Below are 17,069 nucleotides of genomic sequence, written 5' to 3'. Positions count from 1 at the left end.
CCGGGGAGGGCTAGGGTGGGAGGGGGTGGGGGGGCGTCCCTGGGCTCATGGAGCCGGTCGAGCGGGCGGGAGGCGGGGAGCCCCCGGAGCCGGGCGGGCGTCCCGGGCTGGGCCCGAGGGGCTTCGTCCCGCAGAAGGAGATCGTCTACAACAAGCTGCTGCCCTACGCCGAGCGGCTGGACGCCGAGTCCGACTTGCAGCTGGCCCAGATCAAGAGCAACCTGGGCCGGGCGGTGCAGCTTCAAGAGCTGTGGCCCGGAGGCCTCTTCTGGACCAGGAAACTCTCCACGTAAGTGTGCCTGGGCCTACGGGACGAGCCGGGGGCAAAGGCTCAGTGGGAGGGCGTCGCGGTGGGGGGTGGGAGAGTCGCTCTTTGTCCGGACGGCTGGACCATCAGCTGTGTCTTGGCTGGAGCCGTCCCCGTGCAGGGGTCCCAGAGTCGCGACGAGTCTGTGAAGCACTCAAGCCCCCTTCCTGCCACTTTCTTACGGGACCTCGTGGTCTTCACCAGCCCTCCCCAGTTGCTTCTCCTCAAGGGTTCGGAATGTTGTCTTCCGACCTGCGGGGCCCTGGGGAGCCGGAGGGCCCCGGGCCCCGAGGGACAGAGAAGAGCCATCCCCTAAGGTCCTCCTTGGACTTGTGCGCGTGGGGGAGGCGCGGCAGAGAGGATTCGTCTTTGCGGGAGGAACTCCTGACTTCTCGACTTCTCCCCGTGCTTCCTCCGGCTCTTTCGTCCCCTAAGATCCCTGCCTCTTCACATCTGTCTTGGTTCGCGTCTAGTGACTTTCTAAATGGAAGGAGGCTGTAGGGAAACTTGTGAGTTCTGCTTTTTTGGCTTGCTCTGTCTACGTGGATTTGATTGAAAAGATTGGTTTAAAATCAGCCCTCAGCTCATTCTTGGGCTGTAGAGATTAGACGTCAGTGTTGAGAATGTTGTCTTAGAACCCGAGGAAAGTGTATGTTGCACCTGTTGTGACATTTCCCTTGGAGAGACCATTACAATACTAAGGAAAATAGGGAAGAGCTGTCAGGTTGTCCAGGGCGTTATTAGTAACAGGCTTGTGTTAATTTTCGAGTCGCTCAGATCAACATAGATTACCTAAATCAGTTTCCGGAATTCTGTTGTTGCTGCTGTTCTTCTGCATAAACTAGTTGCAAACTATAGTGTCAAAGTAAAAATACAAAGAGGAAAAAGATTAGAGACGTTATTTCCTAGATGGGCTTCTTCACTGTCAGAACTTTTTAAAGGAGAATTTTGTTGTATCTTGTTTTGGTTAACTGTACATAAAATCTGGTAACATTTGGATCTTCATGCATGTGGGGATGGATGGATGAACACGCAAGACATAAGTCTCTTATTCAGCGTTTACCTAAATCTGCCGAGTGAACTGGGTGATGACTCAGGGTTTTGTAATGCAATAAATAGTCTTCTTTATATTTCCTTATAGGATGGTTCATATCTGCCAGTTATCAAGTGGCCTCTGACAAATTTCTCATCTCCTCTTGGAGGGTGGGTGAAAATAATTACCTTTTTATTTAAAAGGAAGCAAAACTAGAACATTTAGACTTTGCCTTCTTCAAAGAGTGACCGTAAGGGCCGGCCCGTGGCTCACTGGGGAGAGTGTGGTGCTGATAACACCAAGGCCCCGGGTTCGGATCCCATATAGGGATGGCCTGTTAGCTCGCTGGCTGAGCGTGGTGCTGACAACACCAAGTCAAGGGTTAAGATCCCCTTACCGGTCATCTTTAAAAAAAAAAAAGAGTGACCATAAAATGTCAAGGTTAACAGCCCTCCTTTTGACTGGAGTATAAAGAAGTTTGTGGTGTTAGTTATCCATAAGAGAATTGGAGGAAAAAGGAACTCAACAGGGAGAAGAACCACTTTTAGTCAAAACAGAAGAGTGTTTTATAAATGATTAAAAATCAAATGCATATTCAAGTGAGCCTCCTATATGTTTGTGTTACTTAGGCACAGTAAAAATAAAGTTACTTTGTCAGTTTCAGTAATTCCCCATTTTAATCACTTGTATTAGTCGAAGAATACTATTCTGGGGGACTAAAACGGCTCCTTTTAGGTGCATAATATATAAGTATGCCAGTGTGTGGAGGCATAGCTGGTGTTGATTTATGAACCTAGAACTTCATAGGGATAGTTAAGCATTGTTTTTTGAAGCATTTATTGTTACCACGTTTGGTAAATTAGCATCTAGAGTTTTATTATTGTTTTGGCTTATTAGGTAAAAGTAGTTCATACCTACAAAGGACTAAAATGCATTGGAGACAGTGCTTGGTGTTTAGGGTAGGATTGCAGTTAGATGGTTTAATACCTGTGAACTCATAACCATTTATATCTAAATAATCAAGAAATTCTATGAGGTAGAATGTTATTTTGGAATGGTGGTTAAATGCTGGAAGCCGATTCTTGGGATTGCAACAGGAGACATTTTGAACTTGGTGGAGCATGTTGTGATCGTGGGTGTGTTTTTTCTCCTAAGTCATGTTAAGGTGACCTGTTTATAGTTGAGCTTGTTTTTTAAGCCTTGTGTGTTGCATAAGTTAACATTTAAATAATGCCAAATGTGTGACGATAGCTGAGTAGTATCATATTTAAATCTTGGTAGAAGAATGGAAAGTAGTAATGAAAATAAAGTCTAGATTCTACCACTAACTCTGCAACCATGGTAAAGTTACTTAATCATGTATTTCAGTATTATGAGTGAAATGAGGGAGTTGGACTAAATAATTCCTGAGAACCATACCTGCTCTGGTATTCTATGGTTTTATTTATTTTTCTTCCTGTTGATCTTCACATAAATCCTTGAATCTTTCTGCAAGGACCCTTTGAGTAGTTTGTAAAGTACTAGAAGTAGTTGCATAGATAAACTACATTCCTGAAGAAGACCAGAGTATAAATGCTGTTCAGAGGCACCGGAACTGTATCCCCAACTAGAAGTGTGCACCCTTAATCTGGGCATTACAGGTATGTTTGGGGTCGAGTTCTGGTTTGGGAGGTACTCGGGTTCTACATTTGGCCTCCCTTTTTGACTTTTTAATTTATTTTAATAGTTTCAATCCATTTTGAGACTTGCAGGTCTGTTTAGCATCTCTGAAGAAAGGTTATTTCTGTGTATTTTTTAAAATTGGTCCTGACAACACCACGTCAAGGGTTAAGATCTCCTTACCGGTCTCATCTTTAAAAAAATAAGAACTGCTTGTTCAAGAGATTGTGTGATGTAATCCATCACAGGGCAGATTTTTAAGGAAGGAGGAAACAAATTGGAGAAAGGAGGAATAAACTAGTGGTCTTTGGAAAATGGCAGTTAAGACAGATCATGGACATTGTAAGTGAAAGGTATTGGCAGATAGTTGTAGGGCCATGTAGACAATGTAGGGAGTTGAAGAAAGGTAATCTTATAACTTGCTTTTGCTCCCCTTGCCCTTCTTTACCTTTCATGAGAGGCAGCAAGGTTTAGTTAGAACACCTGTTTCTATCTGGCTTTGCCACCAACTTTTATCATCTTGGTCTTGTCCTCTTTTAGCTTTAGAGTCTTCCTACAGAAGATGAGAGTTTAGGGCCGGACCGTGGCTCACTCAGGAGAGTGTGGTGCTGATAACACCAAGGCCCCGGGTTTGGATCCCATGTAGGGATGGCTGGTTAGCTCACTGGCTGAGCATGGTGCTGACAACACCAAGTCAAGGGTTGAGATCCCCTTACCGGTCATCTTTAAAAAACAAAACAAAAAAGAAGATGAGAGTTTAGACTATTAGTGATTTTTGAAACTTAAAATTTAGTAGTGGAATGTTTTATAAAAATGAAATTTTAAATACAAGATCAAATTCCTCAGGCAGATTTAAAACCCTACTGATTTTTTTTTTTTCTACAAGCTTACCCCATCCATAATCATTTCTTTCTTTCATTTTTTTTTTTTTTTAGAGAATTTAGATTTTAGTAAAGTATGTGGGTTTGGTGTAATATGAAGCAAATTTAGATCATTTGTTACAGTGACATGATATATTCTGCAAATGACTGCGTATTATACTGTGGAATCATTTCATTTGCTAATTAAACCTTATCAGTTTTCTCTTTACTACGTTTCCAGAATGTATCTCTAAGGGGAAAAACAAAAAAAAAAACAAAAAAAACCCCCCAAAAAGCCAGCAATCCCAATACCATTATCAAAGGTAAAGAAAACCTAACATCCCATATCACTTTGATCAACTTCATGAAGTTCTGCTTCTTTACAGAATTTGTAATTTTACTTCTGAATTTCCACTTGGTTTGCATTGTTTTGTCTAAGGTTTACCATAACTAGACTTCATGGACAGAGATTTTAAAAAATAACTCATTAATGAACATTTCCATATTGTGACATCTTTCTTTTCTCCTTCTTTGGAGATTTAGACTCAATCCTGGGGTAACAAGTATTCTCTTGAGTTACCTCCATTTTAAAAATGAAGACACTGAGGCTCATGTATTAGTACGTAGTCATAGGTTAATACAAAGTAGTAGAGGCAGGATTCAGTTTTCTTTGAACACATTTTTTCGAGTGTCTTGTGTGGGCTGGGCACTGTTTTTGGCATTTGGGATATATCAGTGAAAGACTTCTGCCCTCTGGAGGTTAGAGTGTGCTCGTTAGTGTACTGTTTTGTTCATTTAGGACAGACCACGCAGGGTCGTAGCTCCATCAAGAAATTTGGGGAAAGAAAATATGAATTCCAAATGTATTACTTAAAAAAAATCTCTTATTCTGACCAGTGTGTTTTAATGCCTTACATTGAGGCACTAAGAAAGGCAGTTAGGAAAGAAATCATAAAACAGTAAGTACCATTCAATGTCCTTCTGAGATCTGAATGTTATTTAAAAACAGTTTTCCCAGGTATTCTTGCTGCAGTGTTGTAAAATAAAATTGTACTTGAAAATACATGTTCTTAATTGAAGTGGAGGCAAATTTTTATTGTTTATTTGGGGAAGTTTATTTATTAGTAAATAAGTGTACAACTTCTAAAACAGTTTTTCTCATTGTGGAACTTGGGAATTAGCTTTTCTTTATTGTGTGAAACTCATATCTAGTGAATTCTCTTCCCCCACTTTTTAATACAAAACCCCAATATGTGTTTCTAACCTTTGTAGAAAATTAGATCAGTCTCATTCTGTGTGAACAGCAAACTGAGAGCATGGTAATAAAAGCAATAGCAAGCAAATAACAACAGCAACAGAAAACCCCTGCATTCATTGAGACCTCCACTGGAATGTTAAAAGCAGCACATACTATAAATATTCCCATTTGGAATCTTGAGGTTGGCTACTTCCGTATTTGGCCTACACTTAGCATTTCTTCCCTTTTAGTGCACTCTCTCTTAATCCCTTGTTCATGCTTTTGTATTCTTTGTGTGCATATCCTCCCTTCTCCTGCGAGCATTTTTGAGAGCAGTGTCTTTCATATTTACCTCTCCCTCCTCTCTAACTTCAGCATTTAGTACAGTTGGCCCTCAAACGTAGGGTACTCATTAATATTAGGATTCATGGGTACTCATTAATATTAGGATATGTTCCTTATAAACTAAAACATTATACAAATCTAAGGAAGTGTTACTTTTGCAGTCAATATGGAGAAAATGAGTCTGGGATGGGATCCATTTTAATGCTGGGTTCAAGAGAAAGAATATATTTAACCGAAGAAGTGGAGAGAATGAATACTTTGGTTGAGAAAGACAATGGTGTTTTTCGTAACCCAAAGGGGGTATGCGGGAGTGGGATTTAGCAAAGTAAATTAGAGAAGAAAGCAGATTATATTGATTGCGTCAGGGAGTTTGACTTAGACTTTAATTTTTATTTATTTATTTTTTTCCTTTTTGTCTTTTTTACTGACCGGTAACGGGATCGCAANAATTTTTTTTTTTTTTTTTTTTTAAAGATGACCGGTAAGGGGATCTCAACCCTTGGCTTGGTGTTGTCAGCACCACGCTCAGCCAGTGAGCGGGCCAGTGAGCGGGAACCGGTCTCCACATGGGATCCGAACCCTCGGCGGGAGCGACGCCGCACTCCCAAGCGGCACACTCTCCAGTGCGCCACTGGGCCGGCCCTAGACTTTAATTTTTAAATAAATCCATAATAATTTTTATGATGAAATATGTAGTATTACAAAATTTAGATTATAGTTACTGCAATTTTCTGATAGATGAACCATAAAATTTTAGTAGTGATCATCTCCTTTTTATGCTAATTTGGCTGTTTTTCACAGTACCTAGATTCTAAATTTTTTTTTTTTTTTTTTTTAAAGATGACCGGTAAGGGGATCTCAACCCTTGGCTTGGTGTTGTCAGCACCACGCTCAGCCAGTGAGCAAACCGGCCATCCCTATATAGGATCCGAACCTGTGGCCTTGGTGTTATCAGCACCGCACTCTACCAAGTGAGCCACGGGCCGGCCTTAGATTCTAAATTTTTGAAATTAAAAGTACAGTAATGGCTTTTTCCTTTCCAAGAAAAAACTAGCACCATTGCAGCTGTGAAATGGGTATGAGAATAGTATTGTAGTGCAAACAAGTTGAAGATTGCTTAAGAATTATTAAAATGCTTTATAATCTTCTAATGATGGACAGTCTGAATTGGAATGTGTTAGTAATTTTTGACCTGTTGTATATATATGGGTGTTTCCTTTCATTTTCTGGTGATTTTCTTTTTTTAAGCCAACAATGAAGTAGAGGTTTTTAGAACAAGAAATTATATGAAAGCAGTCTTTTGCATGTGAGTGTGTATATTTTCAGGCATATATTCTTTTCCTTATTTCTCTACTCAAATTTCATTTGAATGGAGTTGGCAATTTTTGGCAGTTTCTTGAATAATTTAATTGGGGTAGTTTGTGTTCTGAGGGAAGGAATATTACTTCCAGAGATCCTAATAAATAAAATGTCAAATTTCTGTAAATGTGTGACAAATGGAGGTCTCTATTTTGTGTATGTCAGAAGAAAAGTTACTGTATAACAAATTCAGGAATGATTTAGAAATGTGATTTTTAGAAAAATTATTATTTATCAGGTAGAGTTATTTTTAAGACCCTTTCACTTTGGTTTTTTTTTGTTTGTTTTTGTGGGGGCAGGATGTCTCAATCTTTCATCTATATGTTCATGCATAATTTTCTGAATTGTGGGTCATGACCAAAGGTGGTGAAATCAGTGGTAGGTTTTGACCAGTTTTTTGTTTTGGGTAACTAGACTAGAATCGTTAGAATGCATTTGGAAGAAGTAAGGGTGAGTGTTTCATGACCTTTTTTCAGTGATATAATATATGTGTATATGTGTGCTGGGTTATGATATATTCGTTATTATGAATTATGGCAAAAAAAATTTGAAAGCTGCTGACTTAACAAGTTTCTTTTCTTTTCTTTCTTTCTTTTTTTAAAAGATGACCAGTAAGGGGATCTTAGCCTTTGACTTGGTGTTGTCAGCACCACACTCTCCCAAGTGAGCCAACCAGCTATCCCTATATAGGGATCCGAACCTGTGGCCTTGCTGTTATCAGCTCCACACACTCCTGAGTGAGCCGTGGGCCGGCCCTATGAACAAGTTTCTTTCTGTACTTCAGATCATATAATCACTGCTATTGAGATATAAGGACCCAAGGGATGGAAATGAAAAGTTACAATGTCAGTAACCTGAGCTGGCTGGTCAACTCACTTGGGCAAGTAACAACACCAAGGTCGAGGTAACAACACCAAAGTCGAGGGCCAGCTGCCAAAAAAAAAAAGGAAAACAATTATCAGTAACTTGAGGGATCTTAGTAGAATCTTATAATGTGCCAGCACTATGCTAAGTGCTTTACATTCATTATTTCATTTAAGCCTCACAATCCTGTGAACTGTAGAACCTAATTTTACCATGGAAGAAATGAAGCTTAATGAGGTTGTCTTAGTCTGCCTGGGCTGCTGTAACAGAATATTATAGACTGGGTGGCTTAAACCATAAACATTTATTTCTCTCAGTTTTGGAGGCTGAAAGTCCAAAATCAGGGTGTCAGCATGGATGGCTTCTGGTGAGGGCCCTCTTTGTGGCTGATAGACAGCTGCCTTCTTGCTATAGCCTCATTTGGTGTGGGGGAAGGGAGGAATGGAAGCAAGCTCACTCTGACTTTTCATATAATGTCATTAATCTCATCATGAGAGCTCTGCCCTCAAGACCGATCACCTCACCAAAGCCCCATCTCCAAATACCATCATGTTAAGGATTAGGGGTTTAATATATAAATTTTGCAAGGACACAAGTATTCGGCCTATAGCACAGGTTGTGTTATAGCCATTTTGCCTGATGTCTGTGGAAATCTTGCTCTTAACCACTGTGTCTATGTCCAGAGGAAGGAAAGCTTGTGAACTACAATATGCTGAAACTTCAGTGAGTGTTGTCCAACCTGTGGTGGATGGGAGTAAAGAGAAGTATATAACTCTGATCTCCTTGTCCATTTAGAGCATTCCATCAGATGTACTATACTTTGTAGAGTTGGATAGACCTGTATTTTTTTAGTGTGTTTTAGAAACCTCTGTGTTTTAAAACCAGTTTGCTTAATGGGGTTGAATACTTATTAGTTTTTTTTTTTTTTTTTTTTTTTTTTTTTTAAGAATTAGTCCTAGTGAGCTATTTGTAATTACTTAATCCAATGTATTCCTCAATATACTTAAACATTCAATTATTTGAAAAATATTTCTCACAGTGTTCACCTTGTTTCATCTCTGGTTAAAACTGAGGGTTAAATAAGTGTACAGCACTGTCCCTTTTTGTTAAGTAGCTTTCAGTCATCTAAGGAAATAATAAAATAATGTATACATGCATAACTATAGTATGAGACAGATTGTGAAACATACTCAAGTTTGGTACAGACTGTTAAGGAGCAAAGAAGACAGATAGCAGTTTTCGTTGGGAATGAAGGAAGACTTAGTGATGGAGGGAAGTCTTAAAGGATAGATAGGCTTCCAAAGATATGAAGAGATAATTCACATGAAAATAATTATAATATACAGTAAGCAAACTTCTTAAAATGCATACCTCATAACTAATTAAAGAAATATAAGTTGAAATGTATTAGTATTACATTTTGAATGATTTAAATATATTTTCAAAAGTATGTATTCCATTCAGTGTGCTAAAGTCCAGTGGTTCTCAAAACTGGTGAGACATTGGAGAACTTATTAAAAAACAACTGGTATTCAGAATCCCATTCCAGAACAGTTAAATCAAGAGTGTCTTTCATGTACATTAATCACCATAGCCTTGTGAGGAAGCCCAGGTTTTACAAATACACAGAAGATTACATGACTTGCCCAAGGGATTGACATAGAGTGGTTTGAATTCTCAGCAAAATTATAGAACCATGCTGCTCCAGCTTGCTTGGCTATGGTGTTGAAATACTCTATCTAGTATGTTGGGAGTTGCAAAGCTAAAATGGAAACATAAGACATTCTCCACTTTAGATATATGTAACTTACCTTTGTTCCATACCAGCAGTTGTTTGGAATTAATATCCTTTGTGTGTTGGGGGGGCAGGGGGGAGAGCACTTGTATTTTGAGGTTGGGTTGCCTATTCGGAGTATAAATTAAGTGATAACAGCTTTCTGGTCTTTGAAGGTCAATGATCACTTAATTTATGATGAAAGTTTGGTTAAAAAAAGAATCACAAAACTTTATTAATACTTCATTTATCCCACTGCTATATATTTAGTTTTCCTGGTGCCCAGAAACTCATATCTCATAGCTGGTTGTTTTCTTCATATCTGATTGTGAGTTCTTTGCCTAAAGGAGGAACTATTCGAGTCATATTCTTGTCTTATACGTGTGATTTGCTCTAGAAAAACATTTTGAATAAACAGGTAATTGAGTGAAAAGAATAAGACAGGTGGGTTTATGAGAAAACCCATCTTTTTATTTGTTCACTCACTGTTTCTAACAGTGAGAAACTGTATCTACATTTTTAATATTATATGTAATGATGAGGGACGTAGTCTTGGAATAAAATCAAAGTAGTACATTCCTAATCCTTTAGTTTTCTCTGCAACTTTTGCCTCTCTTATTTGATGTTTCTATTTGGTGTACTTGGGAAGAGAAGGAAAAAGGCTGGAACTGATATAGATACAACATAGTGCATATTTGTTTTGGGTGGGCTCGGTAGTTGAAGTTACTCTCTGAAATTAATTTTTAGGTTGTTTAGAGTTTTCATTGCTCATGGTAGGTTTCCTTACTGTAAAATACTTGTCTTCAGATCCCCCTACCGGCTAGCCACAAACAACAACAACAAAAAAATCTTTGTCATTTAATTCGTAGCTGTCAGGTATTAAGAGACATTTTTAAAAGTCCTTATGTCTCACCATTTATTAAAATATTTTACATTTTAGTAAAGTTTTATTATTTTAACATGTAATTCCTGCATGTTTCTTTTAGAAAAATTTCTAAATAATCTTTTTGTTGGTACTATGAATGGAGCATTATTTTTTACCTGGATGTTGTACAAGAAGTCTGTTGATTTCAAAAAAACATATTCTGTAGACTTTAAAATTTAGTCTGCAAGTGTTATTTGTTTTAGTTGATTGTTTTAGAGGTTTTAGGTATAATCATAACATCGACACTATACTTTTGGTTCCACCTTGCCTGAAATAATTACCCTTATTTTTGTTTTCTAGTTCATCCTTTTGATCTACATTCAGAAAAATGTTAAATAATAATGGTGAGAATAGTCATTATAGTCCTGAATCTGATTTTTAAAGGAAGTGCCTCTTGGAGGAGGAAATGCCTTAAGTCTGATATTGACTGTTTAAGATTCACATGTGTGTTTTTAAGTGATTTGGTTTCTTTTGGTTATACTTCCATTAATATTTTAAAATTTACATTGTATTATAATCAGACTTTGGCCAGATTGATTTCCACATGTTAAAATTAAGGGAGGCTTTCTTTGTGGTTTAGTTAATGACCAGTTTTTATAGGTGTTCCCCAGAAGATTGAAAGGAAGACAGTTTCTCTTTGCTCAAAATATTTATGTCTTTTAAGTCAGCTTTATTAATTATATAATTCAAATTACCTTTAGTCAAAGTCAGATTGAAATGTTAAAATCTCACACAGTAATTGATTTTGTTGCTATGTTATTTTTGGCACATGATGTTTTTAATTTTCTTTGTCAAGACTATGTAATAGGTGGTATTGTGTACTTTGATCAGCAGGTATGTAATGTCTGAATCTCTCTTTTTGTGATATTAGTAGCCATCCTACATCATTGGAGATTCCAAAATGGTGATACTTAAATCTTTCATTCTCTGCTTATTTGCTGGAATTCTCTTTTTTTTTTTTTTGGGTGGCTGGCTAGTACAGGGATCTGAACCCTTGATTTTGGTGTTATAATGCGCTCTAACCAGCTGAGCTAACTGGCCAGCCTCTTGCTGTCATTCTCTAAAGATCTTTTCCTTATGAACTGTTGTTTATTCTCTAGAAGTGGCAGGGTAAAGCTTGACTGTTTCCCTTCATTTACCAGTTTTTAAGATAATAACTTGGTCTAGCTTTCCTCAAAGATGTGATCTGTGAGGTTTTGTTTTGTTTTTATGTTTTTTATGAACTCAGTGAATTTAAACATACATATCCATTGCAGTTAATTGTCTTGATTCATACTCTTCTTATTTTTGGCTGGTGAGAAACCTGTTCAAGTTGGCTCTTTTGTTATGAGTTTAATAGTCTTTGATAAGAGACATTTTTATTAAGATAATAGTAGAAATGCCTAAGTATTGATAACCTGATTTTAAACATTAGTTGTTCACAATTTACAGTAGATGTTTGCTATGAAATGTTTTTGTTAATTTTAATTATAAAAATAATGCCTGTTTACAATAGAAAAGTTTGAGTCAACTGAAAGGTATATAAAAAAACATGAAAATTACTCAATTTTGCCACCCAGAGGTAACAAGGTGTTTGCTTTATCTTTTTTCTTGCATGATTATGTATTTTTATTTCGTTACAGTAGTATTTTTTATCTGCTTTTTAAAAAATATAATATGTTTCATTCCATATGCTGGTAAAAGTTCTTTGAAAACGTAATTTTAAATGACTGCATTATAGTCTGTAGGAATAAATCACAATTTAATAGGCCATTCTCTTATATTGGACATGTGGATTTTTTCAGGAAATTTTAAAAAATTTTTATTACATATGTGCATTGAAAATTTTTGGCCTTTTGACTTTGATATTCTGAATTATTTACTTAGGACATTTTGCTAGATGAGGATTTTTAAAAGGTGCATAAATACTTTCAATGAAAATAGGTAGTTTAATTCTGGCTTTTTAATTTTCAAGCTGAAAATCCATTTTTCATTTTTTGGGCAGGACTACCCCAAATAAAGCATTTATATGAGGATAAATGCCATTGCTAACTATGTCTTATATGTTTTAAAATTACAAACTGTTTTAATGTTGCTCTGAAATAATGTTACTTTAGCTTTATTTATTGATGGGTATAGTTAGAATCTTAGAAACCCATTGATTGCCTTAAAGAAAATAACTGGTTAATGACAAAACTTGTACTGAAAACCAGTATTTTTAGCTCCTAGTCAAGCTCTGATTTTTAGTTTATTTCAATACTGTTGTATAATTCCATTTTTTTTTTTTTTGCTTTAAATATCCTTGTATAGTAAACTACCTTCACAATATATAGTAGAAAAAATTTTGATGTTATTGCACATTTTATTAAATAACTACTATTCCTGGTATGTCACTGTCTTTCCTGAGATTGAAAGTTAAGGCATTTGATAAATACACTAGAAGGTTTTGAGGAAAAAAGCAGCTGGAAATGCTTTTATATTATCTTTTACTTTTTTTAAAAAATGGCTTTTTTTTTTTACTCCTGTGGGAGGATGGAACAATGATTTGTTATCTGTATATTGTAGATAGTTGAGAAATATTCTATTCAAAAGTTCAACCATGGGCCGAGCCCGTGGCGCACTCGGGAGAGTGCGGTGCTGGGAGTGCAGCAGCGCTCCTGCCGCGGGTTCGGATCCTATATAGGGATGGTCGGTGCGCTCACAGCGCTCACTGGCTGAGCACGGTGCGGCCGGTCTCAAAAAGGACAAAAAAAAAAGTTCAACCATGACAATTACCAAGTTTTCAAGTATTTGGAGACACCTAATAATAATTTTTACCCCTAAAACTTAATGTGAAATTTTTTTTTTTTTTTTTTTTTTTAAAAGATGACCGGTAAGGGGATCTTAACCCTTGACTTGGTGTTGTCAGCACCACGCCCAGCCAGTGAGCGAACCGGCCATCCCTATATGGGATCCGAACCCGGGGCCTTGGTGTTATCAGCACTGCACTCTCCCGAGTGAGCCACCGGGACGGCCCTTAATGTGAAAATTAAATGGCAGAAGGGAATAGGTCACATGTAAATACAGTCTATAGTAGGTTTTTTGAACTTAAATAGTTTAAAAAATGAAGATTGTTAGTTTTCACTCCAGGCATATTTTTTTTTTTCAATTTCCTATTTTTAAAAAACAGCTTTACTGAGATTTAACATTCACAATATTTTTGATGAACTAGGTCTAAGGTGGATCCCCAAAATATGTATTTTAAAACAGTTATCCTACATAATTCTGATGCAGTAATCCTTTGACCACTTTTTCTCCCTAAGGATAAATATTCCATTCATGTTTCTTAAATCTCTTTTTAAAAATTTACATATAGGGCCAACCCCGTGGTGCACTCGGGAGAGTGCCGCGGGTCCAGATCCTATATAGGAATGGCTGTGCGCTCACTGGCTGAGTGCGGTGCTGGCGACACCACACCAAGGGTTGCGATCCCCTTACTGGTCACGAAAAAGACCAAAAAAAAAAAAAAAAATAGAATTTACATATAGCCCTCGTTCAGTAAAGTGTGTTGACTGTGCTAGTTTTAACTGTGCAACTTGGTGAATTTCTACATGTATATACACTTATGGAACCACTACCCAGATTAAGATGTAGAATATTTTCAGCACCCTATTAAAAAGTTCCCTCTTCCCAATCGATACTCCCCAGAGATAACCACTGCTTACCTTTGACACCATTGATTAGTATTGTCCATTCTTTAAAATGGAATCATATAATATGCATTCTTTTAAATTTGGCTTCTTTTGTTCAAGATGATGAGTGTGAGGTTTATACGCATTTTTGTACATGTCTTTGGTTGACATATGCACTCATTTGCACATATATCTGGAATTGGGATTGCTGGGTCATAGAATAGGCTTTTGTTTAGCTTTACTAGATTTCAAGCAGTTTTCCAGGATGGCTGTTACCATTATATACTCCCACCAGCAACATATGAAAGGTTCTGTTGCTTTAGGTTCTTACCAAACTGGGTATTGTTAGGGTTTTATATTTTAACCAGTCTGATGGGTGTGAAGTAGTACCTTACTGTGGTTTTAATTTGCTTTTACTGAGTAATAATGATGTGAGTATATTTTACTAATGAGTATTTGCTTATTAGGCATCTGGTTGTTATCTTTTGAGAAGTGCCTGCTTTTTTTGCCTTCTTCTTATTGGGTTATGTCTTTTTCTTATTGATTTATAGGAGATCTTAATGTAATTCGGATATAAGCTCTTTGTCAGATATATGTATTCCAAATACCTGACTGGGCTTTTCACTTTTTTTTTTTTTTTTTTTTTTTTTTATAAAAGATGACCGGGAAGGGGATCTTAACCCTTGACTTGGTGTTGTCAGCACCACGCTCACCCAGTGAGCAAACCGGCCATCCCTATATGGGATCCGAACCCTTGGCCTTGGTGTTATCAGCACCGCACTCTCCTGAGTGAGCCACAGGCCGGCCCCAGGGCTTTTCACTTTTTTTTTTTTTTTCTATAAAAGATGACCGGGAAGGGGATCTTAACCCTTGACTTGGTGTTGTCAGCACCACGCTCACCCAGTGAGCAAACCGGCCATCCCTATATGGGATCCGAACCCTTGGCCTTGGTGTTATCAGCACCGCACTCTCCTGAGTGAGCCACAGGCCGGCCCCAGGGCTTTTCACTTTTTTTTTTTTTTTCTATAAAAGATGACCGGGAAGGGGATCTTAACCCTTGACTTGGTGTTGTCAGCACCACGCTCACCCAGTGAGCAAACCGGCCATCCCTATATGGGATCCGAACCCTTGGCCTTGGTGTTATCAGCACCGCACTCTCCTGAGTGAGCCACAGGCCGGCCCCAGGGCTTTTCACTTTTAATGGTGTTTTATTGTGAATACAAGTTCTTAATTTTAATGAAGCCCAATTTATTAATTTTATTTTTATACTTAGTACTTTCTGTGCTCTTTAAAAAAATCTCTTGGACCACACTTTGAGAAATGCTGAGATAAGAACCACTTGCGGTTGGCAAGAAACTGGGGGAAATAGATGATTTCTGGGAATCCCCCTAAAATCTTTAACTTTGTCAGCAGCTCTAGGCCTTCTAGGAATCCCCCAATTAGTCTCTTCTTTTTATAGTATTAAAATTTGGTCTTTGGGGCCGGACCTGTGGCTTACTCGGGAGAGTGCAGCGCTGGGAGTGCAGCGCTGGGAGCGCAGCGGCGCTAGAAGGGCTGAGGCCGCGGGTTCAGATCCTATATAGGGATGGCCGGTGCACTCACTGGCTGAGCACTGTGCGGGCGACACCAAGCCAAAGGTTCCGATCCCCTTAACGGTCACAAAAAAAAAAAAGTTTGGTCTTTGCGTATTTTATGTCTCTGTTGTTAAACACACAGTTATCAGTCTACTGCAGTGAAAGCAATGGGTTGTAGCTAAGTTGTTTCAGTGGCTTAGAGCAGTGATTCTTTAATTTTTTCACAGAAGTATCTTAAGCACAGGGGGGAGAGTGAGTGCATAATTGGGGGGGGTATCTGGACTCTTCTCAAGACCGGAAGCAGTTGTTGAAAGCAGGGAATATTTCTTAAAAATGTGTGCCAGTTTTTAGGAAGATAGTTTGTTTTCATTTAAAATAGCATTCAAATTATTCTAGCCTTTACTCTTAAATTTAGAATGAAATTGAGGGAGGCAGAGGCTTCAGGAGTCTGTACCATGTTTATTCAGCAGCCTCAAGTATCTTTGGCAGCCCTGGGCTTAGGGTTTTCATATGTTGTCTTCACTAATCCATTTGCTTTACTAAGTCCAGGAAAGTTAAGAAACATTTACAGTAATCACTGGTAGAGTCAAAACAAGATCTCAGTCCTCATTACTCTTCTCCCTATACTATCTGGTGTCATAGTACTAAGTTGAGGTCATGGGATTATACCTTGAAACAACAGAAGAGAGCTGAATAAATTCAGGACAGCCTGTGAAAATTAAGAAAAGAGTGCTCTTAATGGACCAAGAATTTTGAGGAATTTCTGGAAGACAGAAAAACAGGTGCCCTAACTTCAGAAGTTAAGCATAAGTTTAATTTGATCTTAGCTGTTGGTGGAGTAGCTAAAGATCATGTAAGGAATATTAATGCTGTCTTTTCTGTTGATTATGTGTTTAAATGTCTATGAAATGACCCTCCTAAAAGGGGTTTATGATTTTAATTATCCATTAATTTGTCCTAAGCAAATTTTGCGTTAGTTATTTCTGAATCCTTAAATATGCTGCTGTTAGTTGTTCTTGCTTTTGGGGACACTTTTTTCTTAAATTTGCTTATAGTTGGTACTTTGGACTACATTGTTTCTCTGAAGTTGAAAAATGAAAAATGTATAATTTTGAGATGAAATATTAATTATTTTTGGTAGTAACCTCATTTTATTATAATTAATTCTTGGAAACAGATAGTACAAGTTATATAACTTGCTGTTTTGTTTCAGGATTCTAAGTCAGCCATATTCATTCTTAAAAGATTCTTATGGCTAAAGGCAGAAAATATATTTTTACTTTTTTTGTTTTTTTTCCTTTTTGTCTTTTTTCGTGACTGGCAATGGATCGCAACCCTCGGTGCTGCACCCGCACCTCGCTCAGCCAGTGAGCGGCCAGTCTGTATGTGGGATCCGAGCCCGCGGCGGGAGCGGCGCCACGCTCCCAAGCGGCGCACTGTAGCAGTGCACCACCGGGCCGGCCCTAGCCATAAGAATCTTTT

At 37.9% G+C, this 17,069-nt stretch overlaps 1 protein-coding gene across 1 annotated transcript in view; it reads left to right on the top strand.

The window, feature by feature from the left end:
* Nucleotides 1-47: 47 nt before the first annotated feature.
* LOC103600381 (proteasome activator complex subunit 4) overlaps nt 48-17,069 on the top strand; it is a gene marked incomplete at its 3' end in the record, with an annotated part of 69,995 nt that continues 52,973 nt past the window's right edge. The window contains exon 1 of the mRNA XM_008584642.1: nt 48-289. Coding sequence (XP_008582864.1) covers nt 48-289 — 242 coding nt within the window. The remainder of the gene's footprint in view (nt 290-17,069) is intronic.

This window comes from Galeopterus variegatus, unplaced genomic scaffold (assembly GCF_000696425.1).
Source record: "Galeopterus variegatus unplaced genomic scaffold, G_variegatus-3.0.2 Scaffold3327, whole genome shotgun sequence".
Lineage (NCBI taxonomy): Eukaryota > Metazoa > Chordata > Mammalia > Dermoptera > Cynocephalidae > Galeopterus > Galeopterus variegatus.
The sequence above is the reverse complement of the archived record's forward strand: the minus strand, read 5'-3'. Positions and strand labels throughout refer to the sequence as shown.